The sequence below is a fragment of the Perca fluviatilis genome, chromosome 22 (genome assembly GCF_010015445.1).
Source record: "Perca fluviatilis chromosome 22, GENO_Pfluv_1.0, whole genome shotgun sequence".
NCBI classification, from domain to species: Eukaryota; Metazoa; Chordata; class Actinopteri; order Perciformes; family Percidae; genus Perca; species Perca fluviatilis.
Genome location: NC_053133.1, coordinates 2,795,047 through 2,822,153, shown reverse-complemented (window position 1 = coordinate 2,822,153; position 27,107 = coordinate 2,795,047). Strand labels below are relative to the sequence as shown.

The 27,107-nt window shown below is 44.8% G+C and overlaps 1 protein-coding gene across 3 annotated transcripts in view; it reads left to right on the top strand.

Moving 5' to 3' along the window:
* The window catches only part of zeb1b (zinc finger E-box binding homeobox 1b), a 58,718-nt gene extending 38,130 nt beyond the window's left edge, over positions 1-20,588 (top strand). For 2 of the 3 annotated variants that reach the window (XM_039790626.1, XM_039790624.1), the window contains exons 2-8: positions 3,605-3,751; positions 10,056-10,217; positions 11,345-11,547; positions 12,180-12,285; positions 12,746-14,460; positions 15,671-15,851; positions 16,589-20,588. In XM_039790626.1, coding sequence (XP_039646560.1) covers positions 10,118-10,217; positions 11,345-11,547; positions 12,180-12,285; positions 12,746-14,460; positions 15,671-15,851; positions 16,589-17,295 — 3,012 coding nt within the window. In that variant the 5' untranslated portion in view covers positions 3,605-3,751; positions 10,056-10,117 and the 3' untranslated portion in view covers positions 17,296-20,588. Of the gene's footprint in view, positions 1-3,215; positions 3,510-3,604; positions 3,752-10,055; positions 10,218-11,344; positions 11,548-12,179; positions 12,286-12,745; positions 14,461-15,670; positions 15,852-16,588 lie in introns of those variants that run through there. The other variant, XM_039790625.1, reaches the window with a different exon arrangement.
* Positions 20,589-27,107: the final 6,519 nt, after the last annotated feature.

The following is a 27,107-nucleotide window of genomic DNA, read 5'->3' as shown; positions in this document are numbered from 1 at the left end:
AATTAGTAGCGGGGAGCGCACACCCTTTGATCTGTCTCTTTAAGACACGGAAAAGTGTTTTGGTTGGACATTCCAGGCATACCTCCTACACATTACGGTACGGGGCTCTTGGCCTGTAAGACGTATAGCTTTACAGATGTCCTTATAGGCAATGGATCAAGACAAAGCTTACTTCAGACGGTAATGTGTTTGTTCACAGGCTATATATGTTTCTCCGTGTCCTCATCTAAAGCTCAGTTATTAAGCCAGTCACTCACACCTTAAGGGCCTCAGAGCACAGAGATAGCTCACTCCCACAGAGGTTGAGATACTGCCATTCCTATCTGGCACGCCTTAGTGTGAAAGCACAAACCAAGCCATCTGCTGTTGTACAAACATGACTCCACCGTGATTTTAAGTTCCTTATTCATCAATCAGGTCAGGATCAAATAGCATGGGCCTAAAATAAGTGCCAGCGAGTTTACATAATTACAGGACAGAATCCACAAAATGAACCTGTGTCAAGGGACACATGGAGCTTGATGTTCTGTGCTGACAGATCAGTGATAATATGTCTGCCAAGGTGATCCCCTCCAATGGGGTAACATTGGGCCTGCTTTGGGAGTAACCCGCCCAATCACCCATTCCTTTGCCAGTAATTGATACAGCCTGGCAGGTGTCATAACAACACAGCCCTCTCTCCAGCAGGCATATTTAAGTGTGGCTGACATGGACTGTCTGGCACTGCCTTTCAATAGACTCTGGGAACTTTGCAAGAGGGAAAGAGGGTGACGAGTGATGGGTAGGTGGTGAAATTCAAGCAGCATTGGCTTCAGTCATTTACTCCAGCCATGGTCAGCTACAGCACGTATCTTTAGCATGTTGCAAAGACGTGTAGGTGAAGAGTAAATAACATACTGAAGGCTTTCGTTTCATATCAGTTTGTCTGCTACCATCAATAACAGTTGGAATTGGGACCAGGATGCATCAGGTCTTCCGAGGTAAAGGCCTGGCTTATCATGTGATGTGGACAATGTTATTCATGTTATGTTGAGGCTATTGGGCTTGCACTGCTTTTGCCATATTACCCAGATACATAGACTGTGTGTGGGAGGTTTTTGTAAAGGTGTGGCCTATGGCCAGGGGTTATGGACTCACTTAAAGCCCAAAGCGTGGTTACAGACTATTATTTTCTCAGGTGTTCAACACACTGCATCCTATGGAGGAAAGCAAACTTTAAGAAGTAAGCGCTTCACCTCCTCCACCTACCAGTGCTTTCTCTCTCGGCTGCGTAGGAGTTGTCCTCCTGTTGTGTGCTAGCATGTTAGCGCTAATGAGGCCAGCTGTCCAAACGCTCAGCCGGTCAAGCCAGAAGGGACTGCAGCCTTTGTTGATGCTAGGTGTTACATCTCCTATTGGAACACACATTTTTGTTTCAACACCGCCAACCATTTGGCACAGGAAGACCGTCTCCGTTCACCCTCACCACCAACACCACTCGTCATCCTTTACTCCTTCTCTTTGCTGTACTTTGCAGCTCCCACTTTTATTGTCCTGTCTGCACACACCAGCACATTGATTTTCTCTCTACAGCTTTATATTTGATCATTTTCTCTTGACACTGCCGGCGCAGTGTTGCCTTTGTAATCGCTGACCTCAGCTCCACACCTGAGTGGCTGTGGCCCTAAACAGCCTCTCAGACTCGTCCCAAATCACCTCCTGTTTCAGAACGAAGTGCTGCACCCTGTTTGGGCTGCTGAACGGACAATACATCACCTGGCAGTGTCTCTCTGACAGAAAAGAGAGGTAGGGATAGGAAGAGAGAGGTGGTGTAAAGCAGACAAGGGAGAGGGGAGAAAGGAACAAGCACAGACAAGTACAGTCTCTCAATGCTATATAAATCCAATTAAGTATTAGTTTATTTGAATGTGAGTGCTCCAAGGGGTTCAATTGTCATATTGGCTTGCCTGGCTAGCAATCCAGGTACAAAGGATGTGCGTCACCCCTGAATGTATCTTTTGAAAACTACAATATGGTGGCGGTCACATCATATTAAAGGGGGAAAAAAAGATGATATTGTGGAGTGAGGAACAGAGTGAAGAGAGGTTGAGAATTAAACTGCTCTTCTGATGAACCCCGGTAGGATTTCGCAGCTGCGGCACAGCGGTGTTGACCCCGCGAACGACTTGCCAAATAACAGCACTTCTCCCTCCTCCACCACCTTTCATCGCTCCGCCCCCTCACCTCCTTCCTCCCGCCTCCCCCTCAGCCTGAACCCTGCACGTCTACCGAGTGTGCGTGAATACCACTCCTGTTTGCAATGACCTGCGCAATGCGGAGAGAAAGGGAGATACCTCGCCAAAACAATTCTCATTGATTGAAACGGAGGATCATGGTTCTCCCAGGAACGCCTCCTCCCGACATTAGCAGCCACTTCAGAAAGAGGTGGGCGAGCGGGGCTGGGGGTGAGCAAAGATAGAAAGAAAAAAAAAAGTTCAGGTGCTTTGTACTGGCAGTGCATATTCAGCGAGTGAATGCAGGTGGTGTGTGTGTGTTTGTGTGTGTGTGTGTATGTGCAAGCGCTAGTATGTGCAGTGTGTATGATGTGAGATAAAGTAGCTGGAGAGGTAGTTTCAGTGCTGCAGCCCGGGCCCTCTGCTGACTGGGCTGCTCTCACTGGAGAATTGATTTGGCCTCCAAGAGGATCTGTAGCTCTCTCAGTGGAACATAAGGGATGGAAGGAGAGTGGGTGGAAGTAACACAGGTGGAATTGAGAGATGGAAGACCCAGGTGGAAATGAAAAGAAGACACAGGAACACACACACACACACACATCTGAGGCAGACAGTCGGTCAGGAAAATTTACTCCCCATAATAACCCTCTCTGTAGGCTGGCTGTCTCTGTGTCTCCTGGCTCCTTCAGCCCATAACACAACCGTCCAGGTCACACTGACTCCCACACAGCACACACACACATACACACACACACACACACACACACACACACACACACACACACACACACACACACACACACCACTTCAGCCTGTAATCTAATGATCTCACACACTGGTACTGTATGTGTGTCTGCAACTTACTAAGTGTGATTTTTCTGTTTCTTGGCAACACAGAGCCTGTTGTTACAGTTTGTTTTCACTGTGGATTTATATCTTTCTTAAATTTTCAATTGCATACATGGATCAAAAATCAGCACTTGCAGTATTTTTTTTTAATAGCCATTCACTCTGGTGTTAGTGCCCAAGCTGTTTTATCCTCTCCTGCTTTAACAACCCAATTTGCCCATGGGGATCATTTAAATCTCATCTATTCAAGTTAGGCCGTGGTCTGTTTAAGTGGTGGTTCCAGCTCCGTACCCCCTCCTCCTTCATCCATTCCCTTTAATAGTTTTGACATTTAAGTGACATAGTACCAATATTTAACCTCTCCGACTCATGGCCTTTCGCATTCAGTGCTCGTTTTAAAGAAGAACGTACAGTCCACCTCCCATCAAGGATAAAACATGACTAAATGTGTGTAAGCTGTTCACTCTCCTTTAAAGACTACTTTAAAAAAATCAAGTCAATCAAGTCATTTTAACCTCTGTCCTCCATGTCACCTTGCACAGTGACCAACTACAATAATGTGGTGGAGGCCGGCTCAGACTCGGATGATGAGGACAAGCTGCACATCGTGGAGGAGGAAGGCAGCCTGGCCGACTGCGACAGCACCCTGCCAGACGACGAGCACCCCAGGGAGCGCTGCTGGGACGGAGGTGAGACCAGACGCACACTCAAAGGACGTATTATTATTATTATCATCACACAGCTAGTACTTCAATACTTTTTAGGCACTGACTGAATTGCCTCTAAAGTATCGACTTTCAAAAAATGCCTCGTAATTCAATACCTAAGGAGTTAATCTCATCAGAGTCGGTGAGCCAATAAGCACGCAGCATGCTTCTACCAAGATCTAATAATGTCTGTGATTGGCTGTCTACCATTACATGTCGTAAAGAAACAGGAAAAACTCTACGATACACAGAGATGGGGCTCAGGTAGTAGGAGCTGTAAAATACATACAAAGATTTGTGGCATAATGTGTTATGTTGTAATTTCTTTGTTTTATAAAATTGGTATTGAAAAAAGTACCGTTTAGGAACCGGTATCGAAGTCACGGTACCGGTATCAGCATTTTTTGAACGATACCCAGCCCTAAACACAGCTGCAGTGAAACGTGCAAATACACACCTCTTCTTCCTACCCACCAATTATGCAATTTTCTGTGACTTGTGTTCCACTTTTCTGCATTGTGAAAAAGTTCAGCCAGTGCTCATTTCATCTTATTTTCTGCTTTAAAATGATGCCAGTGGGGGATAACAGCACTTAATTAACTATTTGCCAGACAGGTCTTTAGACAAGTGCCAGTTTATTGAGACAAGGCACAGTAAGGTTTCATGCCACTAGTATCATCTATATTACACACTGACACATTTTTCCGTATCAGAACAAATTACGTCTTAAGATGTATATTTTCATAGCGTCTCCTTTCACTGTCAGTCTTGCCATTGTTAGGCTGGCAAGTGTCTTTAAATGTGATTCTTATTCCTATCTGCTCAGGATAAGAGCGTTACTTTTAAAATGCCTCAGCACATGAATGCAGACATCATGCAGCCTCTTTATGTATTGTTATGACATTAATTGTTCGAATGGTGCTGTCTCATTTTGGCCTCAGCTGACGTGAAGCAGGCTAAGTTAAGAAATGCCTCGCTGACGTCTGTGCACAGTTAAGTACCAGGCTTTTGTCTCATTGTGAAACACAGAGTGTAAGGAAACAGGTACTACACGTGGTGGGTTTCCAACTAAGGCAGGAAGCACGATATTAAACAAAGACAATGCCAACAGAGGGAGAGACCTTCAAGCACAGAAAATAGCCTCGCAACCAAAGCGCCAGTGGAGAGTTTTATGTCACTGGTGGGCATTTGAGGGGCAGCCGTGAACTTCTTTTTACCTCAAACCATGTGGAAGTGACATCAGAGGCGGCTCATCGCCACAGGAAGGGCTGACGTCGCACCCCTCCCCCCTCCAAAACAACAATTGCAGGTGCTGAAGGATGTCAGTGTTTCAACCTGGGCCCAAGGCCTCTGCGCTGCTCTCCTGACCTCATGCTGCACGTGCATATAAATCTGTGTGTGTGTGTGTGTGTGTGTGTGTGTGTGTGTGTGTGTGTGTGTGTGTGTGTGCGTGTGTGCGCGTGTGCATGTATGTGTGACATTGTTAGTTTCGGGCCTGTGCCAAGTACAGTATGTGCAACACTGTGACAGGCCCATACGAAATGTAATTAGATATTCAGCCGCAAGAATATTTATTTTAGGGTGTTACTCTTTGCAGATTTTGGCTGGATTTTTCATGGGTGAGGGATGTGTGAGACCGAAGGGGGGGAGGGCTTTAATTTAGCAAGAGGTCAAGTTAGCACATGCGAAAATGTCCAGCGACCTATCACTTTCAGTTAAGGGAGGGATTTTTTTTTTGTTGAAATTCCTCTCCAATGAGTTTCAGCTCAGTCAGTTTCAGTTGCACGGTTTTGGTTGCACATACGTGTACACACTGAAACCACAGGCCTAACCACCTATTCCCCTGACGATGCTGTCATTTTCATCACTGCTCTCCAGCTGTACCTCCTTGCATAAAGGGAAAGTTGGAGGAAGAATAATGTCATTGGTTTTGGCCAGGGCTCGTGAACATTAAACACTTCAAAAGCATGAGTTACACTGAAACAGCTCAGTGAGCTGGCTGCGCTCCACAGTTATGCCTGATCAGGCATATTTTCTTTTGACTTCACTCATGAGCGCTCACACACACACACACACACACACACACACACACACACACACACACACACACACACACACACCTCTCTTTCTTGCTCTCTCACTGTCTCTAACCCTCATATCATACATCAAGCAACATCTTTGCTGTCACTTTAAGTCGGACCGATGAAACATGGGGAAAGCCACAGTCCTTTAAACAAACACTTCTCTCGTCTCATCTCTCTCATCCCTTCATCCCTCCGTCTGTTGGTCTCACTCCTGAGAACAGAGAAGTCTCTGGTGCAGCCTTGAAAAGTGACCACCACCCACTAATCTTCTCCTCGGCGTAGCCAAGTTTGCTTCAAATTAAAACCTTGACACCCTAGCTCCCGAGACGGCCGCGCTTCAAAACCAAAAAGGTGGTTTTTCAGTGCTTTGCCATCTTTCCTTTCCTTTCCTCCCCTCCTTTTCTTTTTTTAACACTCCCGTTCTCTCTCACTGTTTCTCTTGTTCTGCATCATTCCTCTTGATTATATGGTATCACAGGCACCCTGCTCGCTGTCATTACTCATTCACTCCTAAATGATTATGTAGTGGCGGAGCAGCCCAGTGTCTGTGTAAACTACAGCCCGTTTTCCTCTAAGAACAGGCTGACTAATTCCGGAAGATAGAAAGGTAGAGAGAGCGTTGGCCTGGGAGGGCTTCTCCTTCACATTTGATGAGTTGAAGAGCATGATTACATGCAGGGTGGACCCTGAGAGCTTTGATATCATGAGGCTGCAATGGCACTAAATGACAGCAAAAGACTGGGTTTAACTGCATGGAAATATAGCCTAAGGTTGTTAGTGGAGTGCTGTTCCGCATTATTCCAACCAGCAGTGAAGTTGCTATGCTCTCACGCACAATGACACTAACTACTATTTCCTCACTGTTGGCCTGACATGCAGTGATGATATTTGATGTTCCTTAGAATCAGTCTCAAATCCATTTGGATCATTTGTGCAGCAGGGACACACAGGAACACCTACATTCCTGTGTGCCTTATGTCACCATGTGAGGTTAAAACTGAGCCACCCTTCTGGACAGGAAAGGAAGAATCTCCAGAGGAAGATTGTCCAGTGGAGACACACAGCACAAACACTTGATAGCTCTAAGCCAAGGATAAGCAAATCATCCTAGATTTGGAAATACCTCACATGTATTCTCCGACTTCCCTCCTGTTGATGGGAGATAACGCACATCTTCACTAATGACTGTGGAATATTTGAGCTGTTTGTGCAAATCCTTATCGCTGATGTCTCTCCCATCCAAGATATAACCTACAAACGGGTCTGGATGCACAACCACAGGAAACGGTGGGGGGCAAAGGTCAGCCAGGGCAGGAAATGCATCATGGGATACCGTTGTATCATGTTGCAGAGATGTGGGAAGAGAAGGATGAGAAAGGAGCGAGGGAAAGAGAGGAGGAGAAAGTGGGTGGTCCGGTAATGTTGTTCTTAGACGTACTACAGTTAGGTTACACTGTAAAATAACGAAAGAAAAAAATACTTTTTTTTTTTTTTTAACATCAGAGCTGCAACAGAATGTCCTGCTCCAACCTCACGGGACCTTCGTTCTGGGGTTTTGGAACTGATTTTCCACTTGTGCAGTGGTGCATTCACATCCCTGCGTCAGCACATAAACGGCCTGTGTGATGTTTCATGTCAGGGGAGCAGCCTGATAACATGGAGCCGCCTCAGCGAGGCTGTGAACCCTTCTGACCTCGCTCTGTATTTAACAAAGAGGCGAGACACACACACACACACACGGAGTGAAAACAACCGCTTGTCATACCTTTGCACCACAGACCCCCAGCTGGGACTCTACTTCACACACATGCTCAACATTTAGTAGCCTAGAGGTGTGTTTGAGTGTTTGGATGCTGTCTTTGTGCAGTGGATAGGAGCTAAACACAGATCAGCACTTCCCCACATGCAACAGTGTTTGACAATGTCTTGTCAACGGCCAACAGAACTGTGAAAAATATAAGACAACTTATTAAAGGTGTAATATGTAGTGAGTATCGCTTACTGTGTGCAAACAGAGAATGAGTGTGAGAGAGAGGGCAGGAGCAGAGGTCGAGCGAGCTAGAGAGTGAATTAAGAGAGTGAGCACTGCGCTGTTATTGCTGGGGGTTATACACCCACGTGGGGCCCAAAGGCTCTTTACTGACACCCATAAACGTCCCACACACCGCAAAATAAGAAGAAAAGAGAAAATGTAGGCAGAGGGCAGGGGTCTCTGCTAGTTTTGCATTGCCAGGCCTTTCTCCACAGTGCTGAAAAGGAGGGTCTGGTTAGTCCACACAGCATTCTGGGATGAGAGAAAAACCAATCACAATCGTCATGGGCAGCGCTAAGCGCCAGACGGAGCCAAGGTGCCTCTGCTAAATAGCCTCTGGAAGGAACTTGTTTTGGTGGAACATGTGTACGTTCAAAAGTAGTTTTAGTCGTGTAACAGAAAACTCCGATTGGACAGATAGTCTAGCTAGCTGTCTGGATTTACCCTGCAGAGATCTGAGGAGCAGTTAACCGTAGTCCTCACAAATCCACCAGAGGTTAGAACACCAACACAAAGACAGAGGAAGGGGACAGTCATCATGCTGAAAAGGACATCCAGCGGATTTTTCGGCGGCACCTGAACAATCACAGAAGTGGAACGTCGTGGATATAGACTAGGTCTCTGCAGATACAGACACACTTCTCGTGGGACATAAGTGATGATTGAGAGGGATTGCTTTTGCATTAGTCTACACATTGTTTTTTAGTAAAATACTACGTATTATATCTTTTAATGGTAATGGTAAGCGTATTTCCCAAAATGTCAAACTATTTCTTTAAGTTGGTCTTTAAACTTGTCTGGGGGGTTGTTGTTGGTCGTGGGAGAAAAGCTGTGTGATATGTGGGGGTTAGCATCCCCCAATGTGTTCCAGACCCTCCACTGTACGATGGGAATCCCACAATTCCACTTTCTCAGCACCTGCTGTTGGCCTTCTGCTTTACAGACACACGTTCACCAACACACAGCTTTTTCTCTGTATCATCTATTATCTCTGGGTTTTCTTCGAATGGTCTTTAATAACCCTACCAACAAATGACTGTTTCATGGCTTTTGTTAAGGTGCACCAGAGGAAGCCAGAGCAGGGCTTTATGTAAGAGCACTGGTATTCACAGTGCGTCGGTGAGTCATGAAGAGCTACACCTGTTCCCATCTCCTAGGAGAACACAGCTGGTCCCGTCTTTCAACACACACACACACAATTCACAAAACACAATTCTTAAGCTGGAGGAGTGCTTAAATCAATCCGTAAAACATCTGCCCAGTAAACACTACCACAGTATCCACAGTGGTCTAACTTTGCTTTTAGCTGATAGCTCACCCTTGAAATTCTTCTCTGTAATGATACACATAGGCACACTGACATATCCGTAGAGGAATAATGCTCGGTTCAGTCGCCGACACACTATACTTGGTTCCTGTATCCACTTCAGGAAGCTCTGGAAGAGCAGAGACCGAAAGAGGGAAGGAAGCTTCTGTGCATCCTAAACTCCCATCGTCAGGTTACACTTCCTATGATCCGCAGCTTGGTAATTAGCGCTCGTTAAGACTAGCTAGCCAGGCTCATGTGATGTGGAGTAAGAGCGCGCTCGGCTCCCACATGCAGGCTCTCATTTGCTGGGATATTAAACACAGTAAGAAGGCTAAGCCTCTCCAGAGAGCAGAGCGTGGTGTGTGTGTTAGCATGTGTGTGTGCATACTGCGTGATATCTATCCGCCGCAATACATCAGGACAAGCTACATCACCTAATTATCAGTCCCAGTCTCAACAAGTACCTTACCTAACACTGTGAATAGATGCTTGCCATTCAGTTCTTACAAAGAGCTTGATGCTCATACAGTAGCCTGTGGCCTTTGATGCTAATTAGTTTTCTCATTCTATTGTGAACAGCATTCAGGATGTTTTTTTTGTTTTGTTTTTCTGGCGTCACATGCCTCATTCCAGGCTGGGGAACATGCCACGATCAAGAGCTTGGACTGTAAGATCCGGTTCAGCTATAATGACACTCGCTGTGACATTAATGGACTATCACATTTCATATACAAAGGTTAAGGTTTCATATGTACAGCCTACGTCGATAGAAAAACATGTACGTCTTGAAATGATGGGGTGATCGATAATGCCTGCTTTTGCAGGCAGGACTCTAATCAGTGTGTGTTTGTCCCTTCACAGTCAAGGAGGATTGTGTGTCAGACGCTGAGGATGATGTGAGCACAGACGCCCTAGTGGAGGAGATGCTCCAGCAAGGAGACACGGCCGTCATCTACCCAGAAGCCCCAGAGGATGAGCCCCAACGTCAGGGTACGCCTGACGCCAGCGTCCATGACGAGAATGGTACAAGACATCACCACAGAGCATTCACAGTCCATTCATGTTATACAAAACACTATCAAAACACTCATCATTGTTGTGTACACATCCCTTTTCAGAATTACCATTATGTGCTTTATGCATTGACTGCTTTAAATGTCATGCATATCTCTATTAGTAGTGCACACAAGCGAGGTGTAGATTCCCTAATCACACACACACACACACACATACACACGCACGCACACACACACACACACACACACCACTATTTCCACCCGAGAGCTCACAGTCACTGAGCTCTCACACTATTACTGCACCTACCCAGTAATTACTTGCCCCCTGGGGATGGCTCTACCTGCTCCCTGTCTCACCTTAGGTGTTAACTCCACCCCATTAACGCCACTCTCCGACATCATTACACACACCGCTATTTGTTAAGTGCAGCACACTGGGGCCTTTATTGCTCCCAGGCTTTTGGCTTTTGCCTGCTACCACAGAGGGGAAAAAACATGAGGGAGAGGGGAGGATGAGAAACAGCAACACCTGAGTAAATTTGTCACGTCTGTGTGAGCCCTGACTCACGGCTACCTGGGCGATAATGTGTGTGCATTCCCATCCCGAGGCCCTCACCTGTCCCGCAGGGGAACTTAATACATCACCTGTTAACAAAGTAATGCTTTACCTGTGTGGGAGCCAGGCATCTGAGACAATCTGTTAACCAGCTTGGAGCTCGGCAGGCGGCTGTTGTTCCTTAACATGCGTGGGTGTTTTTGAAACGCTCCAAATGCACAATAGGCAATCAAATGATGGAATTTGAGGCATGTGAAAGCTATAATTGCTGGGCATGAAGTACAAAAGCAAAACATGAATTCCAGTCCTGCATTGGCAACCCAGCATGCTATTTTTTTTACAAGGACAGGAAGGTGTTACTGTGGATCACTAATCAGCTATTATCCATTTGGTCACCTGGGTGCTGTTTACCTGTGGGGGAGGATCTCTCAGTGATTGGTGAACTAACAGAGGAGTGTTACTGTGGCATCAAAGAACCCTCCCTATTGAACCCCTCCCCTCTCTTCTCCTCCCCCCCTTCACTCTCATATATAGTCATTACAACACTCTCCTCTTGTGGTTGTTTTTTTTTCACCCAGGAACTCCCGATTCCTTCTCTCAGCTACTCACCTGCCCGTACTGCGCACGTGGCTACAAGCGTTACAGCTCCCTGAAAGAGCACATCAAGTACCGGCACGAGAAGACCGAAGAGAGCTTCAACTGCCCCGAGTGCAGCTACAGCTTCGCGTACCGCGCTCAACTGGAGAGGCATATGACGGTCCACAAGGGCGGAAGGGATCAGGTAAAAACTGACTGACAAACTGGTCAGGACTGGATACTGATCAAACACTTTCACCGGTTAAACTGAACAATCTCCTCCTCTGGTATCTTGTAATTATCTAACTATCTCTCTAAGAATTTGAATATTTGTATCTGCTCTTCTGAGTTGTAAGTTGAAATGCAGTTTTTAGCTAACTTAAATACTTAATGCAGCCAGGTGATTTGTAAATCACTGAATCCTCTTTTAAGAGCATACTACACAGTCTGGTACTGACTGAAACCAGGAAGAGAGAAACTAGTCAACATTTAATATATTTAGTTTGAAAGATATTCTCTGCTTCAGTTTAATATTCTAATATTTTTTAGTCTACACAAATAGTTAGCGTGGCTGGATAACTTGTGATGGGTTTCAGTAGCATACTACTTCTGTAGTGCTGTAGTAATTATACACCATGACAAAGTGATTCTAAATGATGCAAACCTACATTGAGGCTTAGTCCCGTTTCTTTAGCGGCTCGCTTCCAACCATGGTAAATAAACAAGAACTTTTGCCCTCGATTGATTAATGACATTGTGACATGAATTAGTAGCAGTTCAAAGGTTGTGTTTTCATGGTGCGTCTCGCTGAATGTCCCCTCTCCCCTCGTCTGACAGAGACACATCACACAGTCGGGAGGCAATCGTAAATTCAAGTGCACTGAATGTGGCAAAGCATTTAAATACAAGCACCATCTGAAGGAGCACCTACGCATCCACAGCGGTGAGTGGACAACCCCTGTCACCATGGCAGCATTTTGTGTGTGTAGTGTGTGCGTGTGCGTGTGAGAAGGTCTACTCTATATGTTTTTGCCGTGATTCTCTGTTGGCCTCAGATGTTTCAGTGTCCATTGAACCAATATTTGTTTTATTTATGTTTAGCCGATTCCCTGTATTTAGATATCCTTCACTGTGTTTCGGTCCACTGTGTGCTCTTCCTTAACCTGGCATAATTGTGTTTCTTTTGGCATTATGGGACAGCAATTAGAGAAGGGCAATTCCCAATGGTGCCATTACATCAGCATTTAAGCATCATTGAAATGCATTAGAGCTTTTTCCTACCGCACTGCTCATAGCCTAGTTTGCTCATTTAGCTTCATTCACTAATGGAAATCTGTTTCTCTTTCTTCCCCCCGCCCTCTGTCTATTTCCCTCTCTGTTATACACATTGTGGTTTTATTCAGGAGAGAAACCCTACGAGTGCTCCAACTGCAAGAAGCGCTTCTCCCACTCAGGCTCCTACAGCTCCCACATCAGCAGTAAGAAGTGCATCAGCGTCATCTCAGTTAACGGCCGACCGCGCCTGGGGAACGCCAAAACCCAGGCCCAGGGTCCATCACCAGTGCCCCCCACACCCCCGTCAGTCCTCCGCACCCAGATTAGGGAGAAGCTGGAGCACAGCAAGCCCCTGCAGGAGCAGCTGCCACTCAATCAGATCAAGAGCGAGCCTGTGGACTACGAGTACAAGCCAACGGTGATGACATCCCCATCTATGGCCGCCATGAACGGTGGGGTTTTCAGTGGAGGTGCTGCAGCTCCTCTGCAGGGCACAGTGCAGGCCGTGGTCCTGCCCACTGTGGGGCTGGTGTCACCCATCAGCATCAACCTGGCAGACCTGCAGAATGCTCTCAAAGTGGCGGTGGACGGTAACATAATTCGCCAGGTGCTGGAAAACAATGCCAAAGGCCAGGTCCAGGGTCAAGTAAACTCGGGGTTAACCACTGGAATGCTCCATCCTGGACAGCAGCAACTCATCTCAGCCATCAGTCTGCCTATCGTGGGTCAGGATGGAAATGCAAAAATTATTATAAACTACAGTTTGGACCCCAACCAGGGCCAGCTCACGGCCCATAACCTAAAGAAAGAGCCTGAGCCAACATCACCAGGTCAAACCACCACTGACAACTTCAAGTCCCAGAAACTCCCAGAGGATCTAACCATCAGAGGCGCCAGGCCCAATGAGACTAAAGAAAAAGAGGAAAAGACCACTAAAACTTGTCTCCTGTGTGATAAGTGTCCCGGCGGGCTGGAAGCACTCCATGCCCTTAAGCACTGCAAGAAGGATGGTCTCCGACTGAACGGAGCAGGCCTGGATAAGTCTGAGTCTGCTGTCGCTGCCTTGCTGTCAGAGGGAGGACTTTGTAACCAGCCAAAGAACCTATTGTCCCTGCTCAAGGCCTACTTTGCCTTAAATGCAGAGCCCACCAAGGATGAGCTGGCTAAGATCTCTGACTCAGTCAGCCTGCCAACCCATGTGGTAAAGAAGTGGTTTGACAAAATGCAAGAGGGTCAGATATCACTGGGTGCCCCGACACCTCCCTCAGAGGAAGAGGACACCTGTGAAGCTAACAGTGTGGTGTCTCTGGTCCCAGGGAAGAACATGGTCAATATGAGCCCTTCCGTGACCCAGGACAGCCCTACAGAAGCCACTCCAGCGGAGGTCAATGGCACACACAGCTCGCCGGACCCTCCGTCGCCACTAAACCTGACAGCTGGCAGTCCCGTCCCAGGCCAGTCTCCCCTGAGCACTGAGGGACCCCTAGACCTATCGCTGCCAAAGCCCGCCAGAGAGGAAGCGGAGAGAGTGGTGGCTAAAGCCCGCGTTCACCCCTCCCCTTCCCCTGGCTCTACCAATGTGGATGAACCTCTAAACTTAACTTGCACAAAGAAAGAGGCATCGCCCCTCTCAGCCATGGGCACCAGCCCCATCGCACTGTACGCCAGCCAGCCAAGTGCCAAACCCCTCGACATTGTGACCACAATGCAATGCCTAAGGGCACTAGCCACTAACAACAAACAGACTATCCTGATCCCCCAGCTGGCTTACACCTATACCACTACAGCCAACAGCCCCGCGGGGACGGAGACGCAGGAAACCATCCACCTCAACGGAGTAAAGGTGTGCGGTCATTTACGTCCCCGTATTTAGCTTCTGTGTCTTTGTTTAAAGTATAATTTAACATTTTCTGAAATATGCTTATATGATTTCTTGCCAAGAGGTGGAAAGCGTCTCATATCTGTATGCTAGATATTAAGCTACAGCCAGCAGCCAGTTAGCTTAGCTTAGCACAGGCTCTGTCCAAAGTCAACACAACTTGCCTGTGTTCTCAGCTTTTCTAAGCTTCATTCTCTAGTTTCACTGGATCAGGTCTGACATGATAAAGTTGTTCTTTAGACTATAATGTTGCTGGAGTTCGGACCTCTTCAGGACAGCCGCAGCAGACAGGTCTGACTCTGAAACTCTGAATTCTTTCCTGCACTGTTTGTGAATCATTTGGTTTCAGTGACTATCCGGTAGCCATTTTGAGAAGCAAGTGGGTTGAAATCAAGTTGGCTTTTCTCTTTTTGGAGCGATCAGTCATACCCTTCAATCCAGATCATTACTTCTTATTGTTCAAAACCACCAGAACATGATAGATAGCATTGGGGCCATCCAAAATGTAATCAATAAGTCATATATAGAAATGTCAGAATTCAGCTCTTTGTAAAAATGATAGCCCCTAATAGTTCTTTATTGTGCAGACACCTAATGGGCCCATAATGATGGATGTAGATTTCTCTGGGTGTATGAGTGATCTTCCTGGGCTGTCACCCAGAGGACATGAGGCTGCACTTTACTGCAGAGCCCCTATTGATCTGCTGGAATCTGTTTAAACGGCACACCTCTGCCTGCCGCATTGATTTATTGTTGTTGTATTATACCTTCGTGTTAAGTGGATTGGCATAGACCTGCCTTGTAAAAAAATAGCTCTGTGTATATATCTTCTCCTTAATATTGACCCACATCCACTTTCACTGCATCAGTAGATGAGTTTAACCAGCCCAGGGACAGGAGAAAACTGTAGGTGTGCTCATACAGAGTAAGCGTAAGTATGGTTATGTTTCGGGCCGAGGGAAAAGATTGCTCACCCATAACGTGAAAATTCTGCGCAATTTTACTTTCACAACTGTCTGAGAGATATGAGTAGGAAATGACACGCCATCATTTCCTGCAATGCACACACACACACACACAAGTTGTTTACGAGTAGTGGTACTTTTCTGAGTAATTCCATTGTCAAACATTCCTAATTCCAACCAATACATCTGTGATTTCTCATATTCTCCAGGAAGAGAAACACGACACGGGCTCAGAGGGCGTGTCCACCGTAGAGGAGCAGAACGACTCCGACTCGGGCCCTCCGCGGAAGAAGATGAAGAAGACGGACAACGGCATGTACGCCTGCGACCTGTGTGACAAGATCTTCCAGAAGAGCAGCTCGCTGCTGAGACACAAATACGAACACACAGGTAAATACAAACTCTCATGTTTTCCCTAGGCCTATACCCAAACACGGCCAGAAGTCACAGATGGACTAAAAAAAAACAACCCAGAACCGGAACTTGTCTCAACATCCCACGCTGTTGGGTCTTGGGAAAGATGAGTCATAGCGTGAGTGAAGGGGGGATTTTGTGCTACAGCGTAAAGCAGGGTGGACACCTCCATTCCAGCAGGTATTACTCAACATGCACAGAAGAGGTCTGAGAATTTCTTTCCGCCAACTCCCCACCTCTGCACTGCCAGCTTCTCATGTGACGCCCCAAATGTTGCAAGAGGCGAGCTCTGGTAGTGATTTGGATTGCTCTGAGATGATGACTCCGTGGCCAAGTGCAGGTCAACCCTCTCAGAGGCGTTTTTTTTTTTTTCTTTATTACTCCGATACCTGGCTTGCAAACATAGTTTTTAACTCCAAATGACCTCATCCTAGGTGAAACTAGCTGTTTCAGGCAGGGCTGGATAAAGTTTCCTTGAAGGTTTGCAAGCACAAATGTTGTGATGATGTTGTATTGTTTTGAAATGTTCTCCTTGGATACATTGATGATAGATACTGTTATGGGCCTCTCCTTACACCCAGCAATGTGGGAGGATTCACTGAGTGTTTTTTTGGTTTGTTTTCCATCTATGGCCGTGCCTTTTTACTCAACGGCGTTTCCATTTCCCTTTAAACAGAGGTGTTGATGCACGTTTGTTTTCTCCTCCTCTCCAGGGAAACGGCCCCACGAGTGTGGCATCTGCAGCAAGGCCTTCAAACACAAACACCACCTGATCGAACACATGCGGCTCCACTCGGGCGAGAAGCCTTACCAGTGCGACAAGTGCGGCAAGCGCTTCTCCCACTCGGGCTCCTACTCCCAACACATGAACCACCGCTACTCCTACTGCAAGAAGGAGACGCAGGGCCGAGAGAGCCCCGAGGTGGACAGCGAGGCCCCGGCCGAGATGGAGGCCCTGGGCAGGGCGCCGCGGCACCTGGCCGCCGCCCAGCTGGACCTGGACGAGCGAGGGAGCAGCACCAGAGAGGACGAGGAGAGCGAGGAAGAGGAAGAGGAGGAGGAGGACGGTGCGGTGGACATGGACGACATTCAGGTGGTGCAGATAGGGGACGAAGGAGGGGATGAGGACGAGGACGAGGAGGAAGAAGAGAGGAATGGGAAGGAGATAGAGAGAGTGTTGGTGGAGGGAGGAGAGGAGGAGAAGACAGAAGTCGAGGTGGAAGAGAAAGAAGAGGAGGCTGACACAAGGCAGGAGGAGGTGCTCTGGAGCATTCGGGAAGAGGAGGAAGCCCAGATGGATACAGAAGAAGAGCGAATGGAAGAGGGGCAGGTGACGGAGGAGAGCGGAGGCGAGACGCACGGGAACACGGTTTCTGAAGAGCAGAACGCGACGCCGCAGGAGAAAGGAGATACTGACTGAGAGAGGAATCCGACTCCTCCGTGAGACCCAATCAGATTCCTCCTCTCCCCGGGCAGAGGAAGAACGCAGGAGGTGATGTCTGGTCACTCTGACAATTCGTTTCAGTTCACTACTGTGTAGAAATACAAATCCAGGTGTGCCTGAAAAAATACTAGTGACTTTTCCGCAGGAGAAGGGTTTTCTCACTGCTAGAAAAAAATCAATTTGTAAAGAAAAAAAGATGAAGATGAAGACAAATTTTAACAAACGAAGGAAATGCATTATACAGACTTTGGAAGCTAGAGCCGACACGTTTTAGATAATGTTTTATTACTAAAACACCTTGGGTCATTTCTTTTTATCAGTGTTACTAATTTTATCACTCATATTTTAACCTTTAAAAGCTGTACAGTTGGGAGATATTTCTATACCTTTTTATTGCCAATGAACAAAAAAAGTCAGTATTTTATTAAGTTGGAAGGAAAATAAGAAAAATCCTGTGCACTACAAATGGCTTGGTTTACCTATGGATAGAGCAGTTGAGTCGTGTTGTCTACCCTTCAGTATTACCGCACTAGATATACCACGCCATCACGCTAGCATATGTTAGCATTACGTTTCTTTTTGATGTTCTTTTGATTGGATTGGGAGCCTTAAGAAGAAAAACAATGGAGAGCGGACTGGTCTTTTCAGTCATTTACTTCCTTTTAGACTTTTAGGCTCATTGTTGTCAAAGTTTCTTATACAAATCAGTGTTTCATAGGAATAGTTTGACATTTTGGGAAATGTACTTTGTTCTGTTTTTAAGGAGAGTTAGATGAGAAGATCGAACCCACATGTCTGTCCGATAAATATACGGCTACAGCCAGCAGCCACTTAGCTTAGCTTAGCATGAGCACCGGAACGGGGAAACAGCAAGCTAAAGCTAAATCTAAAGCTGCTAATGCTAGCGGTTATTTCCTGCTGATCTAATGCTCCAAACTTCAGTCCAGAAGGTGGCGATAATGCATGTGGGAATACTTGTGACCAGGGTTGCCAACTTGGTGACTTTCTCGTTAGATTTAGCGAGCCCTCTTAGCCACTTTATTTCTAAAAAAGCAGCTAGTGACAAATTTAGAGACTAACGGTACGTGTCCATTGTCAGCGTCATTTCCACGCTTACCATTCATTTCTATGGGAGCAGCGTGCAATGCATTCTGGTAGCGTGGCGGGGACTGTGGAGGGGGTTGAGTCGCCTCTTCTTCATTTGCATAAAGTTCAATCCAGACAACTTTATGCAGATGAGGAGCGACCAGCTCGACTCGACGCCTCTCGAAAGCTGACGAAAGTCTTTTAAACTGAGCGTTGTCGATCTGAAATGGAGACAGATTCAGCAACTGCACGGCCTATTCCTTGCTTAAAATGTTTTCAGAAACAGGTTTTGGTGAACTATTTTCGTTAAATAAGAGATCGTATTCCAAACGATTTTGAAATCTGGGAGCAGACAGTGACGCATTTGTCCAATCAGGTGCAGCCATCGGGTGTAGCCTATTTTCTTTGCCTGTCAGTGGTCAGTGAAGAGAAACTAATAACTGCTGGTGGCAAGCCCACTACCATGCAATGCTGGGAAGCGGGGCGACACCTGCCGTGAAAACAACGCCTATATGGACACGTACCTGTTAGACCACCAGGGAAAAAGCAAGATATATTATATTGTAATTCATTCCCATGCATGGTGCTCAGACTAATCACAGTCCACAGCATTTGGTCTCTCTGCCTCTCCTATTGCACGCCGCGCAGGCAGTCAGTCGACATGCAACATTGTGTGTATGCAAATGATATGTGACGATGTCAACAATATTCAAATGACGTCATCTGGCATCTAGCAACTTTTAGAGCTTGTGCTAGCCACGTTCATTGGAAAAGAGTTGGCAACACTGTTTGTGACTTCCAGACGGAGGCAGGCATCTGCATAGCTGCATTTTTACCAGACAGATAGGGGAGTGGTATTAATCTTTTCATCCAATTTTCATCTAGCAAGCAAATAAGCGTATTCAAAATAAATTAAAAAAAATGTCAAACTATTGCTTTAAATGTTCAGAGCGAGCAGAAAGGGGATTTGGAAAACTGTCCCCTCCCTATGCCTACAAACCACTCCGAGCCATATGCAAAAAATCAAATTAAAACAAGAGAAACATGCATATCAAAAGTGCCATTGAATATTGCTGTTGAAGCTAAGCAGCTACGATCAGGTATTGCCGGGTCCCAGATCAACCAATAAGCCGGAATACTGTTGACTTTTGGCTTGCCGCCACACCTGAGAGAGTCGAGTTTAGCCTACCACGTATTCATGTTTCCTAGATTTTAGAGAAGTTGCTTTTATTTCTAATCTGAGCAGCTAAAAGAATTACGATGCACATGTGTTCCAATGGATGACGTATGATTTCTAATTGTTGTGTCCTGCCTTTGCAAAGCTTATTTAGTGCACTTGTTTAACACACCATGAAATGCTCAGATGTGTCTTCAGGTAACAAAACGTAGGCAAATATGAATCCCAGGAGTTTAATTCAACCATGTGTTTACCTGTCAGTATTATTGTTTGTCTCTTATGTTGTTTTATGTTCTGTTTCAGTGTGTGTACTGTATGTTTTCAGCAATGGCAGTATTATCCCTACCCCCAAGGAGATGGGTATGTCTGTTTAGTCATAGAGAACTTTTATATTTATGTGTCTTATTTTTTATATTTCTTTATGGTTATTTATTACACTATGTAGTGTACAATACTGTAGTTTGTATTAATACGATAATATATTTTAGTATGGAAAAAAAAGATTCAAAGGCAAACAACTACAAGTCTGGAAAAATGAGACTCCAGCATACTGAAGTATGTTTTTCGAACAAATAAAATTATGTTTTTCCTTGGGGTAAAAAAAACTCGCACCCTGCAAGCCTGAAAATTGGAACCTGTGACCTCTGTGCATCCATTCTCATGTTAGTTTTCTTTCCCCTCTCTAATATGAAGCTACTGAACTTTTGAGAACTAATCGTATGTCTAATAGCATGAGTGTGGGCTGTTTTATTGAAGGATTACCCTTAACCACACAAACTGTCCTTTTTTGCCAAGCCAAAATAATATTGACGTTTGTTCTTTGTTTTTATTTGTGCCAATTTGTTACTATTTTTTGTCAGTGCCACGCCCACTTGTATATGCCCCTCCCCCTTTAACACCCTCATCTTTTTTTATAGTGATTGTTTTTTTGTTTGTTTTTCTTTTTTTTTTTCGTTTTTTTTTTATGACTCCCCATCTCACAATAAAATACATCAATTACAAGCTGCTGGGTTTGTGATGATATTTTTATAAGCGTTTTAAAATCACACAATATTAAGATGTTGCTTGTACTGCAATATTCAAGATAATATTACCATTAATTATCCCATAAAGGACCACTGAAGAAAATGTAAAAAGAAAGCGGGGGACGTACCATAATTGAAAATTCTAGACCCTGGGCATCTTTACCGGCTCAAAAAAAACATTTAACATTGTTTTTGTGACTTTTTGATGAACTAAAGGAATAGCCCATACAACATATAAAACATGAGATGATGATGAATGATGAAGAAGTAAAGCCAGTGCCATCAGACCAAAAGGGTTAAAGAACAAGTTTCACATTTTGTTTAAAAAAAAAGGATTCTTTCCTTTAAGATCAATAGTGTGCTAAATATGAAGCAACAGCCAGCAGCCGGTTAGCTTAGCTTAGCATAAAGACTAGAAGCAGGGTAAGAGACCAGGAGGTAACTGCACCCCGCCCAAAAAATTAAAGAGAATGTGAGATAGAGTGGTTAATTAATGTGATTTCATTTTGGGCAGAGCCAGGCTAGCTGTTTCCAGCAGCTAAGCTAGTTGTGAAGCTAATCAGCTTTTTAACCAACTGCTGGCTGTAGCATCTTATTTAGCATACATACTTCTCATCTAAACCTAAAGAAAGCAAAAAAGCTTATATCCAAAAAATATCAAAGCTACTCTTTTAAACTGAACTCCATTATATGTACTATATATATAAATAAAGCATCAGCAAATCAGTGAAAACACATTTCAGTCCAGTCTGCCTGTTAGCAGCCCAGCCCAAGGTCAACCCTATTGATCCAGATTAGGTTTCCAGGAGGGTGGACCCTCCTTCTGCCCTCCCTTCGCCCCCCAGCCCCTCCACCAGCATTAATTAGTAATGGAATGGACTAAAAATCCATAGTCTGTTGAGGAGTTGAAAATGATACAATAGCTGGTGAACATATTTGATAGTTCTCTGATTCTCTCTGATGGTTTTTATCTACCCAGAAGCACTGGCTCACTCTGCCTCCAAAGGAGGTTTTTTTGGGGGGATTTTCAGGAAAGTACTTAAGTCTTAAGAAGGGAAAGCAGGTGTGAGTGGGCCAGGATTCAACCTGCCACAGCCTCTCTCTCTGTCCACGGGTTGGAGTCAGTGTGTAACTACCTGAGCTTGCAGGAGAGTGTTTGTAAGTGTGCCTTGGGGGGAATACAGTGTGACAGAGAGGGTTTGACTCTGTCATAATGTTGAATGGGTCCCCAGAGACACTTGGAAGAGGGGGTTGGTGGTGGAATAATGCTTTATAGGACAGCTCACACCATAACACTGCTGTGTCAAACTGTTCCAACAGCATCTTGTAATTGTGCCTATTATAAATGTCTTTAACAGTGGTCACAGCAGCGCAGAGGCACCACTCTGAAACTCCAAAAAGGTCAAAGAGTGTGTAGCCTGTGGCTGCATGTTCAGGATGCGGGGCCGTTTTACAGGCTTTCAGTCCAATCCGGAACTTAAAGCCAAGATATTGCCATATGTTCTGCTGGGCTCAGCATTTCAAAGGAAAATTGAAAAGCTATAACTGCTAAGAGGATATGGAGTGCTCTTGCCAATAATGGTGCAAAAGCCTGATGAAGTATCATGGCTGCCGGGACTCTGACACCGAGCCAAACCCAGGGGGCTGAAACTCCCCGGGGAAATTTAGAGAAAAGCCGAGAGGAGGAGGAGGAAAGAAAAGCCTGCTCTCAGGAAATAGCAGTCACTTAAATATCATGTTCATTTACTCAACCACTAAATAGCAGAATGTACACAGAGACATTATGTGTGTGTGTGTGTGTGTGCGTGCGTGCGTGCGTGCGTGCGTGCGTGCGTGTGTGTGTGTGTGTTTAAAGGGGCAGGTTAATATGTCATTTCATCTGACAAATTGTTGTTTCAGAGCTCACTTTTGAACCCGCTGCTCAGCATGAGCTCACACCTACACATACATCTGAATTATATTGCCGGTCTTTATGATAGACTTGTTGAACGAACAATTACATGTTATTCAAGTCACAATCAAAACATGACGTGCTTAACATAACACAGTGTTTCCCATACATAGGTTCTACTTGGGCGCACCGCCCCAAGAGTGTATGGCTGCAGCCTGGAGACCTCCCGTCTCATGCCTGGGCGTGTCCAACGGTAAATTCAGATGTTCAGAATACGAAATCGCGAGTTATTTTCTAAATGAAGTCACGTTTAAGTTAGTGAGCATGATGCAATTAATTGAACGCTGTTTAAAGTCTTAAATTAACATAGCCTATAGCTGGCAGATTTGGGGATGTCAATGTCGTCTCCCTGATGTCAACGTTTGTTGTTAATTTGATGAAACCTGCGATGACTTTAAAAAAGAAATTATTAATGCTCTATTTGCAAATTCATAACAGTCAAAATAAAGGACAAGCGTAACATAAAAACGTATGCCAAGTGCAAAAAATATAGCTCAACAATGAAGCCACCTACATACATAATACTAAAATGAATACACTTTTACAATTATAACATATGAGACCACAGAAGAGTAGGCTACAATAAAAAGGTTTTCGTGCCTCCCATTAGAAGAGGATCTGATATCTAAAATTTAGATAAGGGGAGGTTAACCAATATTTTATTATAGGCTAAATCTTTTTAATCTTCTATAATTTCGAAAGCTGCATTCATGGATATGAAATGTGACAACAAAAATTAGGATTGATATAATATATTGGTTAACCTCCTTTCTGAAATCATAAAACATTTAAACCTGTACAGCGACAACAACGGTCTCGACAAAATAAGTGATAATCAATAATCAATGGTGGAAATACCTTTATTTAGCCTATGCGAAGGAAAACACAGTTGGCAATTCAAAATATATTAAACATATAATGGAAAGTATGTTGTTACATGTCATTGCGCATTTTCAAGTGGGTACATGGAAATCAGTGTTGCCAACTCTTTTCCAATGAAAGTAGCTAGCACCAGCTCCAAAAGTTAAAGCTAAAAGTAGATGACGTCATACACTAATTTGCATATGTATGACATCATAACGCAATAATTTGTATAAAGCTTAGTGGCTGTGTCAGCAAGGTAGATAGAAAGAAATAGAAATCTTTAGCCAAATAATCACAAACTCAATACGAGAATTTATATTAAATTAATTATTACTTAGGTAGCCTATATTTGAAGTAAAAAAAAAAGAAATTCTACTAAGGGAGGGCGAAAGCTCGATAAAGAATTCTCAAAGAAGGCTGGCTTGCCCAGGGCCAGGCCAGGGCCCGCCCAGGGCCAGGCCAGCTCAGCGGCGTCTTTCTCTGGTCGCGTCCCGGCTAGTTGGCAACACTGTAGCTAACCGGAGCTGACTGGAGCTAACCGCTAATCAGAGCTAATAATAAAAAAATAATAATCACAGAACGATGACGGTAGCGAGTAGTACCGATAAGGCAAAGGTTCGCGCAGGGAGGTTGGCGGTGGATGGGTCAAACAACACAGGACTTTCACCACGGAGACCGGGGATGGCGTCCCGCGTGTTGCAGTTCCTTTCCTCGTTATTTTCTTCCTAACCACAGCCGTCCCGCTGTTGTCGGCGTGTCCCACGTCTGACGGTTCCTTTCCCCGTTCTTCTTTTCCTAACCACAGCCGCCCCGTTGTTGTGGCGCCTCATTTCCCCGTTGTTGCGTCCCCCAGAGCAGGTTCGAAAATGGTGACCTGTACACAAATTAATAAATCTAAATAACGTGACTATTTCATGACCTGCATCCGGAGCTTAGCGCCGCCCAAGACGATTGTGATTGGTTTAAAGAAAATGCAAACAACCCCTCACCGTTTTTTCTCCTATCCAGGAGTTTATGTGAGCCATGCATTGGATGTCAGGCTTTATCCTAGAAATGTACTTCCGTTGATCCAGACTAGTCCAATATTGAAATCACATTGATTGCTCATTATAAAAAGCAAAATGAAATGTAGATATCACTGTCATCTGGTTTGCTTCAGGACATACCATCAAAATGTCACCAATAATACCTTTACAGATGTTTAAGCTTCTGCCATTTTGGAACAGTGGCTCGTCACATTGTGTCATCTGCAACACATACACCAAACACAAGCACGTGTCCAGCGGTCAAAGGACTCCAGGGCCAACAATTGAGGAGGTCAGTGAGAACATCCTTAAGAGTGTGTGTGTGTGTGTGTGTGTGTGTGTGTGTGTGTGTGTGTGTGTGTGTGTGTGTGTGTGTGTGTGCCAAAGGGTTGATTGGATTGTCATTGCGCTGTATTTAGCTCGTACCATAAACATCTCCCTGGAGAATTACCCTTCAGCTACAGTAATATGAAACCAATCGTTAACCATGTTCAGATCCACTAAGGTTTTAGGTGTCCTTGTTTTGCAGGGAGTCATTATTCGAATCCTGGTCACCTTTTACCAATCATCTCAATCACAAATAAAGCCTCACTTCTCTCTTCTAGCACACATGCACACATGCACACACACACATGCACACACACACACACATTTCTTCTCTTGCCTTCCACCTCAATCCTATTACAGTGTTCTCAGAGATAAGCCGTGGTGAAATCTATCTATAAATGAAATGTATGCATCGTTTAACCTTGTAATTGCTTAGAGACTCTATTCATTTCATTAGACAGCATCTCTTCTCTGTTGCTGAAGTGAACGTGTTTTAGTAACTGTGTTGTTTTGTCATTTTTTGTGCACTTTAGGTGGTTTTGTAATAAGGACAGAGTTGAACTCATTCTCAAATCACATTCTCTCACTTTCACTCTCTCACAAGCAAACACACACACACACACACACACACACACACACACACATACATACATACATACATACATACATACATACATACATACATACATACATACATATATATATATATATATATAATATTAATGTTCTGGTTGTTTCATGCTTTCTTTTTAGGGTTAGGTTCAGGGCTGACTTTCACCACTTCCCCTCCTCGTTACCACATCGGGACTCGAGTTGCGCTAGAAAAACACCAGCGCAACCACAGTCACCTCACAACCCCTCACCCCTCTCACACACACACACGCACACACACACAGTGCAAACCTGCCAGTGTATGCAGGTACGGCCGGCCCTCCCACACTGCTGGGACAACATGGAGCGGCTCTCAGTTATGACTAGAATAACAAGGAGCTGCACAGAATTCAATTAAATGGTCTGCTCTTTGAAAAGCTACCACCCACCTGCCTGCACAAACACACACACGCATTGCACTATGTTGTAAGTAACATACCTCCACCAAACTACCCACTCTTATATGCTTTGGTCCTCCCACACACACACACACACACACACACACACACACACACACATTTCTACTCTCCTGAATGTGTGTGTGTGTGTGTGTTTGTGTGCGCGCGCGTGTGCTGTGTAATCCCATTGTCCCATCCTCCTCAGAGAAGCCTGGACCTTCAAGTGTCGTCTCCAAAGCTGCCACCTGATTGGCTGCTGGAGGTCACTGCATAAGCCCATAAAACGCCGTGACATCTCTTTACACTCCTTTAAATGTTCACCTGTTTGTCCTTACAGGGCCTGTGTGCTACAAGAACTATATCTCACTGCCTTGGTGGCCTTAGTGTGAGTGATGTCTGTTGAAACAAATGCCCTCTCTGCTGTGACCAAACTAAATATTCTCCTCCTCCAGGACTCTACAGAGTGGATGATGATCTTTCTGGTTTTAGACTGAAGTAATCTGAGTCCTCATCTGTGACTTCCTTATGAGTTTCTGATGAAAATCTGACTAAAACAGCTTTACTTCTTTTTTTATTTTCATTATTCCAGCCATCTGACATCTTACTCCTTCTCTTTCTTAGCTGAAAAAATGCACATTATTCCAAAAGCGTGTGAGCACCAAACCAAATTCAGAAAATGTCAGATGAACAAAGACCCAGAGGGTTCAACCAATAATCAAACACTAAGGGTAGGTCTTTCTTAGGAAAAATGATTAGTTTTTTTGCAGGTTGGTTTGGAAGTGAAGAACTGAGTAACAGGAGCGATACCCACCATGACTGAACAGACATAAGCCCCTTTTACACATGCACTGCAACCCTGAACTTATCTAGACATTAGCCTACCGGAGTAACAAACGCAATGTCCAAATTAGTTGGAACGGACATTAAATAGAGTTTAGCCTTCCAGCTCCCCAGTACAAAGTGTGTGTAATGTCCGATTGAGCCCATGTGTGAATAGATAATAGATAAATAACTTTTAAATTTTCCTCATTTACTAGCGGCTGGCTAGTTAGCCAGCTAGCTTTCTAGGGGGCTCAGTTCTCAGTTTAGCACCAACCACAGTGCAGAGGAAGAGAGGTCTGCGGTCTTTAAATGAAGTTTTAGGATAAAGGACATTATTTTATGAAATAACTTTGTAATGTGTAGGTATGTAGATCTTTTAAAAGACATGTTTATGTTGAAATAAATATACCTATACAAGTAGTTATGTACACTACTGGTCAAAAGTTTTAGAACACCCCAATT